This window comes from Callorhinchus milii, unplaced genomic scaffold (assembly GCF_018977255.1).
Source record: "Callorhinchus milii isolate IMCB2004 unplaced genomic scaffold, IMCB_Cmil_1.0 Scaffold1, whole genome shotgun sequence".
NCBI classification, from domain to species: domain Eukaryota; kingdom Metazoa; phylum Chordata; class Chondrichthyes; order Chimaeriformes; family Callorhinchidae; genus Callorhinchus; species Callorhinchus milii.
This window is the reverse complement of record NW_024704742.1, coordinates 37,847,382-37,861,096: the sequence shown is the minus strand read 5'-3', so window position 1 is coordinate 37,861,096 and position 13,715 is coordinate 37,847,382. Positions and strand designations below refer to the sequence as shown.

The 13,715-nt window shown below is 38.3% G+C and overlaps 1 protein-coding gene across 6 annotated transcripts in view; it reads left to right on the top strand.

Annotated features, from left to right (window-relative positions):
- The window catches only part of LOC103191294 (coiled-coil domain-containing protein 158), a 45,732-nt gene that overhangs the window by 22,734 nt on the left and 9,283 nt on the right, over positions 1–13,715 (top strand). For 5 of the 6 annotated variants that reach the window (XM_042340331.1, XM_042340358.1, XM_042340352.1 and 2 more), the window contains exons 10-17: positions 1,072–1,191; positions 1,973–2,170; positions 2,626–3,129; positions 5,059–5,248; positions 5,677–5,829; positions 6,761–6,873; positions 9,141–9,299; positions 12,399–12,491. In XM_042340331.1, the coding sequence (XP_042196265.1) occupies positions 1,072–1,191; positions 1,973–2,170; positions 2,626–3,129; positions 5,059–5,248; positions 5,677–5,829; positions 6,761–6,873; positions 9,141–9,299; positions 12,399–12,491 (1,530 nt within the window). The remainder of the gene's footprint in view (positions 1–1,071; positions 1,192–1,972; positions 2,171–2,625; positions 3,130–5,058; positions 5,249–5,676; positions 5,830–6,760; positions 6,874–9,140; positions 9,300–12,398; positions 12,492–13,715) is intronic. The other variant, XM_042340334.1, reaches the window with a different exon arrangement.

Genomic DNA, 13,715 nt, shown 5'->3' with positions numbered 1-13,715 from the left:
CTCTTCATAATGCCAGGGGATCTTTAACATCTGCTTGCAAGCAGTCAGGATCTCACTTTGCATCATAGCTGAAGCAAGTCACCTCCAACAATCAGCATTTCCCCAGTGTATTGCATTAGAGTGCCAGCCAACATATGACCCGACGTAGTGCTTCAACTCAAAACCTTCCTACTCGAGGGTACCATTTCAGTTAGGCTGATGCATTATGTCCACCACTCCCATGCACACATGAATATAAAAGCCCACATTAGTTTTCCTGAGGAAGCAGAATGCATAATGGAATATCAATTTGGAAGGATTTGACTTTTAGGTGCAAGAAGAAACTGAAGCCAAGTGAGCAAAATTGAGATATAGGAAATTTATAAATGTTCATTGTACAGCTGGATAGCCAAATCAAGACAAGTAAAAAAAGGTGGCAATAGGTTAACTTTAGAAAAGATTCAGGGAAAAGGTTTAATTTGTTTTTCATTTCTTTATCCTTGTTTTTTATTGCTGTTTGTGTTTTGCTTCCCCGAAGGTGGGTCCCAGGAGATTTGTGCTTATTGAATTTCGCAGTTTTTGACATTAATATTGTTTTTATATAACCTTAGAGAGATTGCAATTCCCTTATATCATCATTTCTAACAGTAGAAAGAAAATGTATAAAGTATAATTTGAAAAAACGCATGGGAATACACTCAAAAAGAGAAATCTCGAGAGTAATGAAAATTAGTTTTACCATTCGTATGATTTGTGTATAATATCCAAAAGACACTGGCCTTCCCACAGCTGCTTGTACTTAGTAAATGTTTTACAAGTTGCGAGGGTCATTCACAAATCTCAGATAATTAGATTACTTATCAAGCATTAACACTTATTACATGTAGAAACAAAGGCAGGTGTACACACAAAACAATGTACCATAGGTTTAGCTGTAGAGCTTGCAAAATAAATGTTTTCACTGCGTCTCGTTCTCAATAAGTTATAGTGCATTGAATGAGCACAATAGGAAGATGGCAATGATTGAATATTTGGATAACTTTCAACCAGTATTATGTATAGGCTTGACTCACTGTTGTGCTGTTTCAACAGTCTGAGGATATGAACAGGCAAATAGAACAGTTTCAGTGTGAGATCTTTGAGGTAAAAAGAGAACGAGATGAATTAAGGAAAGAAATAGACACTCAGAACAATCTAGTACAACAGTTGAGGGTAAGTGCAGCAATTTTTAGTTTTCAAATTAATAGAAGGGAATAATCAAGAGAAATAACATACTTATTTATATTAAAGATGTTATACGCTTCTAATTTGCTGGACTAATTTTCATTTAAAAGGCAATTCTTATTAATTTATATTTCATCAGGAATTTATTTATATACAAATATGAAATGATTTAGTGACACTCCCCAGAATCAGCTAACTTCACACCTTGTGCAAGTTAGCCGATTTATCCCCACTTTGTTGTTTATAACAGACTGGTTCTGGTTTGTGTTTCTGAAACATCACCTGTTTCTGTTGAATTTAGATCGTATTTTCTCTGAAGAACATGAAGTTAAAAATCTTATGAAAAAATGTTCGACACGCTGGGCCATCAAACAGATTCCCAATATTAGTAGTATAATTGCATTCTTAATTATTTTACTCCAGGTTTCTTGGTTGGTGTTTACGTCAGAACGATTCACTTTATCAGGTGTTATTTATTTGGTTTCGTTTTGTNAAAAAAAAAGTCTTTATAGTTCATTTTATAGCTAAATGTTTGGGGATAATTGGTGGAAGCTGTGCTTTGATTGGGAATCTGAAAAGATGTAATTGGGTATCAGTCACAGATCTTTGGGATGAGTAACCAACTGATGGGATACATTACCTGCACTCCCTCCTCTTCCTCCACACCACCCACCCCACCCCCCGCCCAACTCACCAGCAACCTTCTAATTGCGTTTGATTTTTTGTTAAATTCTTATACTGTACTATGAAGTGTTTAACTTTTTTTTAGATTGATTACTGTAATGTAGAAGAGAACCTGAAGATTGAAAAAGACAAAAATCAACAACTCAGAGATCGTGGTACAAGTAACTGTATCAATGTTGAGAACATGAAGCGGGAATTGGATTCCAAAAATATGGAAATACACCGACTAGATTGCCATTTGAACACCCTGAAGGAGGAGTGCCAGCATCAACTGGAGTGTCAAGTTAGTTTCACATGACAAATTATGAAGCCTTACATGTAAATGTTTGCCTTAAGCCCCAGTTATACTTTATCTCTTCTGTCAGAACAGAACAATCTTTGAAATTTCTCTGATGAAAGACCTACAGTGTAATGACACCAAGAAACTCTTGTCCCAACTTATGTCACGAGAGCATACAGGTACATGTCATCGGGCATCAAACCTGGAACCAGTGGGCCCAGAAACATCTTTAGCTCGATTTGATGCCCTCAGCGTATTGATTCTTGATTGATTGGATTAAGGGCTATTAGTTTTATTTTTGTGAATTTTCTTCCCACATTTCTCCTGTGTTGTCAGAGGTGTTGTCCTTCAGATGGACGCATCATATCACAATTAATCCTGTCCTTAGCTGACGTGTTTGTTCTCTCGCTCCGGATAGTGCGGTTCTTACAAGTTACCGTTTTTGTCTTCCACTGTAGTTAGCGGCAGAAAAGAAAAGGAATGAGGCTCAAGAAAAGATTACATCCTTGTTGAGTGAACATGAGCGCTTTAATGAGCAGCATTGCAAGATGGTGGAGGAGCTAAGCCGTAAAAAACAGCAGCTGGAAAAGGCCGAGGCATGCATCACTCAGATGAAAGAAAAGGAAAAGTGTTCAGAAGCTGAGACTTGTGACAAAAATAAATTGCAAATGGAACTCGAGGAGAAGATCCGTCAAATCCATAAGATGAAAGTAGCTGAGGAAAGTATCTGTGACCAGTTTGAGGAAGCGATTTCACGGCTGCAGAAAATACAGTTAGAAAACGAGTCGCTGAAGAATGAGCTCTACGAGAAAACCAAAATGCTGAGTGTCCTGCGGCAGGAAATGCAAACCATTGCCGACATGACCTCGCAACAGAGTCACGCTTCTGAGGAGTTGCAGGCTGAAAAAACACAACTTCTAAGTGAAGTAGCCACTCAAAAGTGTAAGATTCAGGAGTTAAAGGTACGTGCAGACGAGATATGAAAAACCAGATTAAAGTACAGCATGTTTAAAATGAATTTTACCCTTTCGCATCATTTTCCTTTGAGGAGAAATCCTCCCAGAATCAGGTATAAATGGCTTTACCTCTTTGCAAACTGTAACAATATTCATACTGATCCATATTGCACACTTGCATGAGAACAGCAGTAGTTAATTTTTAATCATTTCTCAACCCATTTTTACTACAAAACACATTTTAATTCAAGGCATTATGTTGCCTTGAGTTCCTCGAGCCTTAGCTTTAGCCTATAATCTCTACACAGAACCTTATCAATTTCATTCTGAAAATCCAAATAAATGCTATTTATTAGATCCTGTATCCACCACCTGTGGGTTTGTCAAGGAACTCTTTAGTGAGACAGTGCAAGAGGAAAAGTAGAGGCGATAACACAGGGCTCATTTAAATAATGAAGAATAAAATTGATTGGGCAGAAGGGCTTTCTTCATTCAAGCCTCTCTTATGATTTTACAATACAATAACATTGACATTTATATAGCTCCTTTCACATCAGCAGGACATCCCAAGTTGCCTTGTGAAGATCAAAGCAAACTATTTATTTAGCAGTGTCCAGACTTTGTTCTTATTCTCAAACCCAAACCTGTTTTATTCAATAGGCCTACTTCTCAGTTTATCACTCTTTTCTTTTTGTCATGTACTGTACTTATAAGAAATCCTTTGCTATTATCAGTCACGCCATCTCCATTTTCATGCTTTTCCCCTTGTTGGTATATTTACTTGAACTCTTTTTGCTGCTTTTTATAATACTCTCAATCTTACCACTTTCTATCACCATTACATTCAATTTTTATTGTATTCAGTCTTGTGTATGAGGACCAACCATAATATACTCATCTGAAATAACTTATTTTTCCAGATGTCTGACAGCAAACGTCTCTTTCTTGAGCAAAGTTCAAACCATGTCATTAAAATGCAGGAGCTTAAAAAGAATATGTGGGGAAAAACCCATGAACAGTTTTAAAATATATTTTTTAAAAAAACTGTTCTTTTCTGAAACAGCTCGGTGCTACTCCATAGCTTTGTGTTCAAACTGTAGATTTCCACTATATGCAGAAGGAGTAAGTTATAATTGTGCAGTGTCTGATGTGTCATGGGGTTCCCCAAATCTATTTCAGTGATCTTCCTCGTATGATTTAGACAAACTTCTTTTGCAAAAATATCAGTATTGGAATTTTTTGAAGCAATGTATGTATTGGGACATGAATTTCAGGACTCTGAAATGGAAGCTTCTGGATAAACGTGGCTTTGTGAATTGCTCACCCCAAAGGGCAGTATGATAGTTACCTGCGGTAGGAAATCAGTGCAGTCTGTTTTTGTCAAGATTGCTGGGTGGAGCAGGCTGTTTCAATTACGTTGTGAGGCAATGCTGTTATTGTCTTTGGACCTGGTGCAAAAGCAATTTGTGGTAAAGAATATTCTGATAGCCCTCTGGGTAAAATGAAAACAACCTGAATTATTTTAATTGTGTATACTTGTCATACTTGTCTGACCTGCTCACTCCCCACTTCTCTGTCCCCCTCTTCGCTCATCTAACAGAGGCCTGCACTCTGAGACATTATTCTGAATGAAAAGTGCAATATTTATATAGGTCGTGTTGTTACTGGCTCGCCAGTCAATGGAAATAATCTCTCTATTTACTATCTCAATCAAAGGCATTCATAATTTTGGGAAAACAATTGAGTTTTTAACCCTAAAGCTTTTCTGTTTCAATGCAAAACAAAAAAAGCCAACTTTCAAGCCTGTCCATGTAATATAGCTTCTCAATCCCTTGTAACATCTCAGTATATTTATTGGTTTATGGTTATTGTCTCACCTGAATCCAGTTGGATCGAGAAGCATCTCGAGATGTAATAACTGTCTGTTCTTGTTAGGCTGATTTGGAAAGGAAAGATGTGCAAATCCAAAAGCTACAGCTTTGTATGAGTGAGCTGGAAAAGGAGAAGGTGAAGCTAATAAACGATGCCACTGATAAGATGTCTGAATTGAGAGACCTTCTTCAGAATAAAGACCAGCTTTCAAACGAGCTGAATGTTGTCCAGACCCAAATGTGTTGCCTAAAAGGTATGAGTACAATGAGGGATTGCAGCTCATGATTGAACTTTTAATCAAACTTTCCTGCGTAACTTTGAAGTGTTTCACATAATCTTTAATAAGACTTATTGACTTGCATTGCTCTAAATATGTTTTTATAAAAACTACAGAACCTCCAGATTTGGTTGGTATTTTATTCAAGTTGTGCAAGCGATATTACCTACATGCTTTTTTATGCAGCTGACTTTTTGCTTTTTGGTCAGCTGCTTGTCTGTCACGCTCAAAATCCCATCAGGAAGCTTGAGAATATCCAAACCAGTCTCAGCGTTCCACATATGTTTTGCAAAAGGAAATTTTCCTGTGTCTGGAATGTAATCCACATTCTGTACTTGGAGGGACGCACTTTTGTCTTTTATGAATGGTTGTGATTCAGTTGCTTACTTTTGGATTGATTGCAGAGGAACATAATCAGTTGAAGAGGAGTTTGACCAACAAAACTGACGAGTATGAATGGAACACAAGCAAAATAAAGACTCAGTTGCAAACTGCCCTATGTGACCTGGAGCAAGCAAGAGAGGCGATGAAGGTCCTTGAAGGAGCAGATACTCATGGTACTCATTTTGTATCCAATGCAGATAAGATACTTCATTGCTACTGTAATAATAATAATAATCCTTGCATTAGATATAACACCTTATCACGTCATTGATATGTCTCAAAGTGCTTCACAGGATATATTGTAAAGTGGATTGTCTCTATTTTGTGGACTAACTATGGCAGCCAATTTGCGCACAGCGACATCCCACAGTCAGTCACTTTATTTTCTCCCTTTAAGATTCATATAATGTGTACGTTTAAAATTTGGATTGTTTTTTGATATAATAATTTTGGATGTTCAGTTATTGAAAATCTGGATTTGCTTACTGAAGCTAACTGAACAAGCTAAAAATAGTCACATATTCAATTGTAGGTGTTTTCAGTATTGAAATGTAAACGATAACTATTGGAAAAGAACATCTGATCTTCTTCCAAACTCTCAATCCTTTGCCCTGTTGTCTACTGGTTGGGTTGCATTGCAAGTCACAAGATATCCACAGTGGACTGGGCAATTAGGAACTCTAAAAATGTCCAAGTGCCCTCGTGAAGGGTTTCTGAGCGCCCCTGTGATTGTACCCGATGTTTACCACCCTGATGCAGCCTAATTCCGAAGATCCATTTAAGCCCGACAAAGTTTTCAAATTTGCAGATGTTTTATGTTTTTGGGACTGCCCTCCCTCCCCCGACCCCCACAAATCAGTGCCCCTGAATTTTACATCATATTTCCAAGCTGTTTCGGGAGCCAGTCCACCACTGCTCTTTACAATGTATATTCCTCTACATGTGCTAACCATAGGATGTTTATCTCACAGTGCAGGCTGACACTCCCAGTACAGAGTTTGGAGAGCATTGCATTGCTGCAGGTGATGTCATTTAGTGAGGCATTAAAACCAAGGTCTTGTATTGCTTTGACTTAACTTGAAGAGTAACTTGTCTCTCCTGCAGCAATGAAAGTTGCCATGGGGATGCAAAAACAAATCACCGCCAAGCGGGGACAGATAGATGCCCTACAAAGCAAGATTCACTTCCTGGAGGACAGTCTGGAGAATTGTGACAAGGTGCAGAGTAATTCATTCACTGTAATAGAATCTATGGAAAATCTTAGCAAGCATCATTAATGAAACACATATTACTATTCTCCATTTGTTTAATTATGAATCAATATAATGGGAGAAAACAACTAGTAATACTGTTCCATTAAGACTCGCCTCTCAACCAGCCCATCAACCACAAGCCCCACAAATACCTTGCACAAAGGATCCGTCACAAATGCTAGTTGCTCACCTTACATTCCACAGTCATGACTCTGTTTAGCAATGCTGACTTGTTATTCATGGATCCTGATGCAAACTGCCACCTTTTCACCTTATAATTTATTTTTGTCATAAATCTTATAATGCTGTACAACCTTCAATTTCAAATAATTATCATTCTGCCCACTGATGAGGGAGGGGTAGTAGTGGGGGTTGAAACACGCAGGGTGATCTTTCAGAATTCACACCGGACTTTATCAGGTCCGTGACTGCACCAAGTATTTATATAAAGTCTCATCTTAGTTTGTTCACAAACCGGGGGAAGCAGTATTGGACAGACTGGGAAAGAATAAGGAAGGAGTAAACTGCCGTTTAGCCTTTTGTTTTGCAAAAGCAGCCAATGCTTGTGGGTCTCCACGCTGCCCCTACCTCAACTGAAGCATTGGAAAAGATTTTATCTTCTTAGTCAGACTGACACCATCAGCTGGGTAATGCATTGTGCAATTATGATTTCTATCATCTCAGGGAAAAGACTAGACTTGTAGAAATATGTTCACTTTTTGCACCTTAATCACCTAACAAAGATTTACTAGTGGAAAGTTGTCCTCCCCCACACACCTTATGTTCACGCGTGTATCTACAGGCCAGTGGGTTAATTTGAGCACTCAGTCAGCTGCTTTTGGCAGGTCAAACCTGTGGCTTCAATGGCAGCCAAAAGCCTTAGAAGGACTGGCTCTGATTCAGCCAAACCCATTGGTTGGTTTCACGTTTTTAGGTACTAAATCAAGGTTAGAGATACTATTTTTATTGACACTTTGATATTTGCTGCATCTAATACAGGTTCATAACTACATCCTGAAGTAATGTTTAATTTTAGATGCAGAAAATATCACAAAATGTTTGGTCATTTCTGGAACACCTATTTATTCATGTGCTCAAATAATATTTGGTAATATATAACTAAAATGTCTAAGATAAGCACTAGATATCCCACTATGTTTGTGATGCAAAAATATGTATCCTATTTGAAATAATGATATTGAAATTTATTATTCAATGTGTGGACTATAATTGTTTCGCTGAATTTTGTGGGGGATTTTTTGGCTATAATGGTTTAAAATTTTATTCCTTGTGAAAGTTTCTGATACTCCAATATCTTGACATTTCAACACTTCTAGTTACGGAACAATTAAATCTCTTTCGGAAGGGGAAGTAAAGTTACTATAATCATAGTAATAATGTCACCATTTATTCAGGTGCCATTTGCTTGCAGTCATGAAGGGCTGAAAGTGCAGTTCTGTAAGGAAGGTGCTGTCCATTCAAAGTATCTAGACTTGCAATGCTTCATTCATCTCAAATGAATTCCTATCTTTTGAGGGCAATCATTCAATAACGCCCAGAAGACTAATGTTTAATGCAAGTCAATAACTAATGCAACCTAATGTCTTCTGCTTAAGTCCAGAGAAGGTCTACTTGTGGCTGTTCAGTCTTGTGCAATTGATCTCCAATAAGGGTCTTTTGCTGAGTCTGTTTTCATGTTGTATAGTAGTTGAGAACAGTGTAACTTAATGAGGATTATATTTTTAAAAATGTTGCCACCGGTCTATAAACAGGATAGCAATACAGCACTCCAGAGCAGCTGGTAGAGAGGCAGATACTATTAATCCATTGCTTGACCTTAGTGGAGTGCACCCAGGTTAGCAATATATTAGTCTGCTGAAACTGGGTGTGAAGCTATTGCTTGACCTTAGTGGAGTTGCACCCAAGTTAGCCATATGTTCGTCTACTAAACTTGACGATGAGTTTAATCAGTGTGCTAAACCTTCCTACTGATGCTTTCATTTTTTTTAATTACTAGTAACACAATACTTAAAATATTTACCAGTGATGAGTGATTGACCTTGTTAAGGAATTAAATTGGAATTTAGACAAATCTACTGGATTTTTCTGGATCCTGTGCACATCAAGATATGTCGCTTCCTCTCCCCCTTTCCTCTCCTCTCCCCACACACACACACGCATTAGATTTGTGATTCCTTTGGTCCTTTAACCCACTTCTGCTTTTACGTTAGGAGAAATGTTATTTGAAAGAAGAGAAGGTTCGGCTGACGAAAGAACTCTCTTGCTTAGTATCAGAAAGGAACAAAATTGCTGCAGAGCTTGACGTTATGAAATGTCAGGAAAAGCGTTTGCGGGAACGACTGATCAAAGTAGAGACCACTCTGGAGAAGGTAACCTCCACCAGTTTTAACTCTGAAACCAAACGTTGTCAAAGTTTTTTTGTAAAAGACCATCACCCTTGTACTTCACATATTGTTGTAGTTAAGTCGTGCAGCTGGGGGAGGGGGAGTGAGAAACCTAGCAGAGGATCGCCTGTCCCTTAAAGAACCATTTGTACTGGAACCCACTTGACTTTCTCTTCCTTCACATATGAGAAGCCCCTCCCTCTCTGTCCACCCAGGTGCTGCATCTTTGCCAACAGCACCAGTCACATAAATGAATCATAGAAATTGCAGCATAGCCGTTGACTGTTCAGTGCATCAAATGCATGCTGGTGTAAGCTCTTCCACTGGAGACAGCTAAATACAATTTCTGTGTATTGTATTCAGTTTCAGTGTTTCAGTGAAAGTATTTTCAAAACCCTCTATGATTTTGTATTTTGGTAACATGCTGTAGCGTGTTTACAACCCAGTGCAGAGTTCTTGATTTGTACTAACTCTTTGATGACCTGTTAATAAGTTCGAAACAATGGATATCGAAATGCAAACATTTTGTCTTGCAATAATTTAAGTTTAAGGTATGTTTAAAACACATATTTTGTTTGTTTCAGTGGATTTATTCAATTTCTTATATCGGGAGGGTGGTGAAGGGGGAATTCCATACTATTATGGAGTCCTGTAGCTCAGTGGTTGAGCACTCGCTTTGCAAGCGAGAGACCTGAATTCAATTCCAGGCAGAGGGCGAAACCTTGGGCAAGTTTCCTTACTCCACACAGAGCCTAATAATAATCCCTCCAAAACCAAAAACAATAATAAATTGGTCATTTTCAATCCATGACTGTTTGTGGGACATTGCTGTGCGCAATTGGCTGCCGCGTTCGCCCACAAATATACAGTCAATTCACTTTACAGTATGTTCTGTGAAGCGCTTTGGGACGTCCTCCCGACGTGAAAAGCGCTATATCAAATGCAAGGATTATTATTATTATATTATTATATTTTGTTTGTTTCAGTGGATTTATTCAGTTTCTTATATCGGGAGGGTGGTGAAGGGGGAATTCCATACTATTATGGAGTCCTGTAGCTCAGTGGTTGAGCACTCGCTTTGCAAGCTAGAGACCTGAGTTCAATTCCAGGCAGGGCGAAACCTTGGGCAAGTTTCCTTACTCCACACGCCTAATAATAATCCCTCCAAAACCCAAAACAATAATAAATTGGTCATTTTCAATCCATGACTGTTTGTGGGACATTGCTGTGCGCAATTGGCTGCCGCGTTCGCCCACAAATATACAGTCAATACACTTTACAGTATGTTCTGTGAAGCGCTTTGGGACGTCCTCCTGATGTGAAAAGCGCTATATCAAATGCAAGGATTATTATTATTATTATTATTATTATTACTATATTTTAGCTTAGCCTAAGCTGTAGATTCTAATTCAGATGGGGGTACATTTTTAAATAATTATATGTTTGGACCAGGATAAACTTCTGTAATCAGATGCCACTATTGGCGAACAAGGCATTTAAGAAAGGTTCATCTGGGTTCCAGTTGCAAAATCTTACTTGCTCCTCTATACTGCTGCAAGCTATTAGAATTGCTGCCTTTAATTTTGTAAATTCACAATCACATTCACTGATGAGAGCTCTTCTCGTGCATTCCAGGGCTTTGCTGGCCAGCAGATGCACTCAATGCTGATTTTTTTAAAAAATACAGCAGTTGGCTCTTTGATAAGTTTACAAATCGTCTCTTAAAAGTTTTTAGGCAGTCCACAGCTATTGAGATCCATTTGTAAATCAGAGGCCAAATTGATTCAGGTTGTCTGTATTTTAAACAGCACAGCTGTGGAAAACAGGAAATCACTTGCCCAAGGTGGTTTCAGCAGACTGGAGTCTGATGTGAATCACATCTTGATCACAGAACAAGTAGAATGTATACTGCTCTCTGAGCATGAATTTAGTGTGGGAAATAGCGCCAAATTAACATTCAAAGCGCAGTATAAACAGGGCAAAAGAAACTCGCAATCCTTCTGTTTTTCTAGGTTGCACGATTTAACTAGCCATGGTATATGGAGTCTTGCTTCAGTAGAAGAATGACTACTATGCTTTAAGTGAGTAATACATAGTTATATTGGCATTTTAAAATTTAAAATATCTATCCCACCAAAACCTTTTCAAAGGCTGTGATGCTAGTTATATATTTGGAGGGAGATGAACCAAGTAAAACAACACAGGTGATTTTCTTAAGCTTTCCTTGATGGTCAGGAAAACTTGGTTTTACCAATATTTATCAAACCGTTTTAATGATTAAATAGTAAGCATTTTCCTCTCTTTGCGCTAAGCTCTAGGTGTAATGAAACATGGAAACAAACCCTAATGGGTAAGCTTCAATGCACAAAGGATTTATACCACGTTTCTCCTCTTTTGAAGCCAAAACTAAAATAACAGATAATGTTTTTCGTGGGAATTTCTGTTTCCAGACATGGAAAGCCCAGCACAAAGTCTTTCAAATTGGTTTCCCCAAGCTGTACACCTTTTTTTCTCTTTAGATGTCAGAGTCTCTACACTGACTTCTCCAGGCTACCCCTGTCCCTATTTGAAGGATAACCATCTCTGTATTATTCTCTCCAAGTAACATTCCATTCCCCATTCGATGGCTGAGAATCTGTGTGCTGGCTTTGCCATTAGATGACAGACCAATCCCCATTTGACAGTGAAGGCAAAGTGACTAAGCTCCATCAGTGCTGGGCTTGATCCTTTGTGCTGGGCAAGTGTCCAAGAGCAGTACAAGAGGAGACGTCTGCTGATTATTTTTGTCTTCCCTCCCATTGTATAGTCACTGAACCTCCACTCAATGCCTAGCCTGATATCACTGCCAGGATTGGGAACTTGAATCCTACTATTCTGGCACAGGACCTTAAAAGCATGGAAACAAAGCATGCTAACAATGTGCACCATGATGTTGCATGTTGTGGGTATATATTGTTTTATATAAATATGCATGCCTGTTCCTGTATAGTACAGGGGAATTGCACACTGCACAGGGACTGCTTGAAGAGCAATTAAATGGAGTAATAAGTTTGATCTGACTCTTGTGGTTTCCATACAAAACAGACCAGTCTCCAGTTTTCTGATTGTCAGTCAGTTATTCAGCGTCAAGAACAAGACTTCATGCGTTTAAAACTTCAGCACGCCTTGGAAATAAAGGTATAGATAATTTGTATTTTCCTTTAATGTGTACTGTGATTTTCATCATATTTTTATTAGATAATTTACAGGGTACTAAAATGATAATTTTGCATGATAACAATTTCCAATAGATTTGTGGCTAGTGATAGATCTTAGCTCTCCTAAAGGAGGGGATTGCACGTAATAAAAGTTGCTATGCTGCTCTGCACAGCTTGATAGAAATTCAACTGGTTAATGCACTATGTTAATGTAGTTGGTCCCAAACAATGGGGATATGAGACTTTCTACTTACTGTGTATTGTATTATGAAAACAGTATTGTGATAAAAGATCATGACACAGAATGCAATGCATAATTCTAATCAAAACCTTCTCTAAAGGTGTCCCCACACAGTGCCAGCCTTTTTCCAGACCCAGTGACTCTCTCTTTCTCTCTCTGTCTGATTCTTTCCCTTTCTTTCTGAATCTGTTTGACTCTTGCAATGACTGTTTCATTCTTTATCTCTGAGCTTATCATTTTGCTTCTCTCTGTCTGACTCTCTTTCTCTGTGTGACACATTCTCTTTATTGTGGTCTGACACTTTTTCTCTTTGACACTCTTGTTTCTTTCTCTGTGTGTTTGCCTTTCTTTAATCCTAAACTTGCCTCCGATTTCACATTGTTGTTTCACATTCACACTCCAGTAAAATCGTGAACTTGATTATACTCATCCAGGTCTCCAATGGTAAACTAACTGGAAATGGTGAGAAAGGGCATGTATGTATATCATACATGGTTCGAGGCAGTAACTATGCAATTAGTGCTGTGAGGATTGAAGTAATATATCTGAAATATTCTAAATAATTCCACCTGTACTTTGTAGCTTAATTCCCCAGAATATCAATGCATTTGATTAAGATGTATCAAACAGCTTCCACCTAATCATGTAATCGTCAATGAACTAATTTCGAAAGGATTCAAATTAATCCCTGGTTCAGAATTCAAGGACAACAGCATAAAAGTAGAAGTAGCTGATCAGACTGCACTGCAACATTAGAAATGCTATCTGCAGGATGCTGCTGTTCAGGGTTGACTCATGCAGGTTGCCGTATTATGTTTCATTTCTACCTCTAGTAACAAAGTCACTTTGCCCCCAGAAATATAACAATGTGGAATGACAAGCTTGATTTATACTTTCTGCTCTACATCACATTAATTTGGCAGACTGTCTTCCCCCCCATCCCCACCTTCCAAATACCCAATT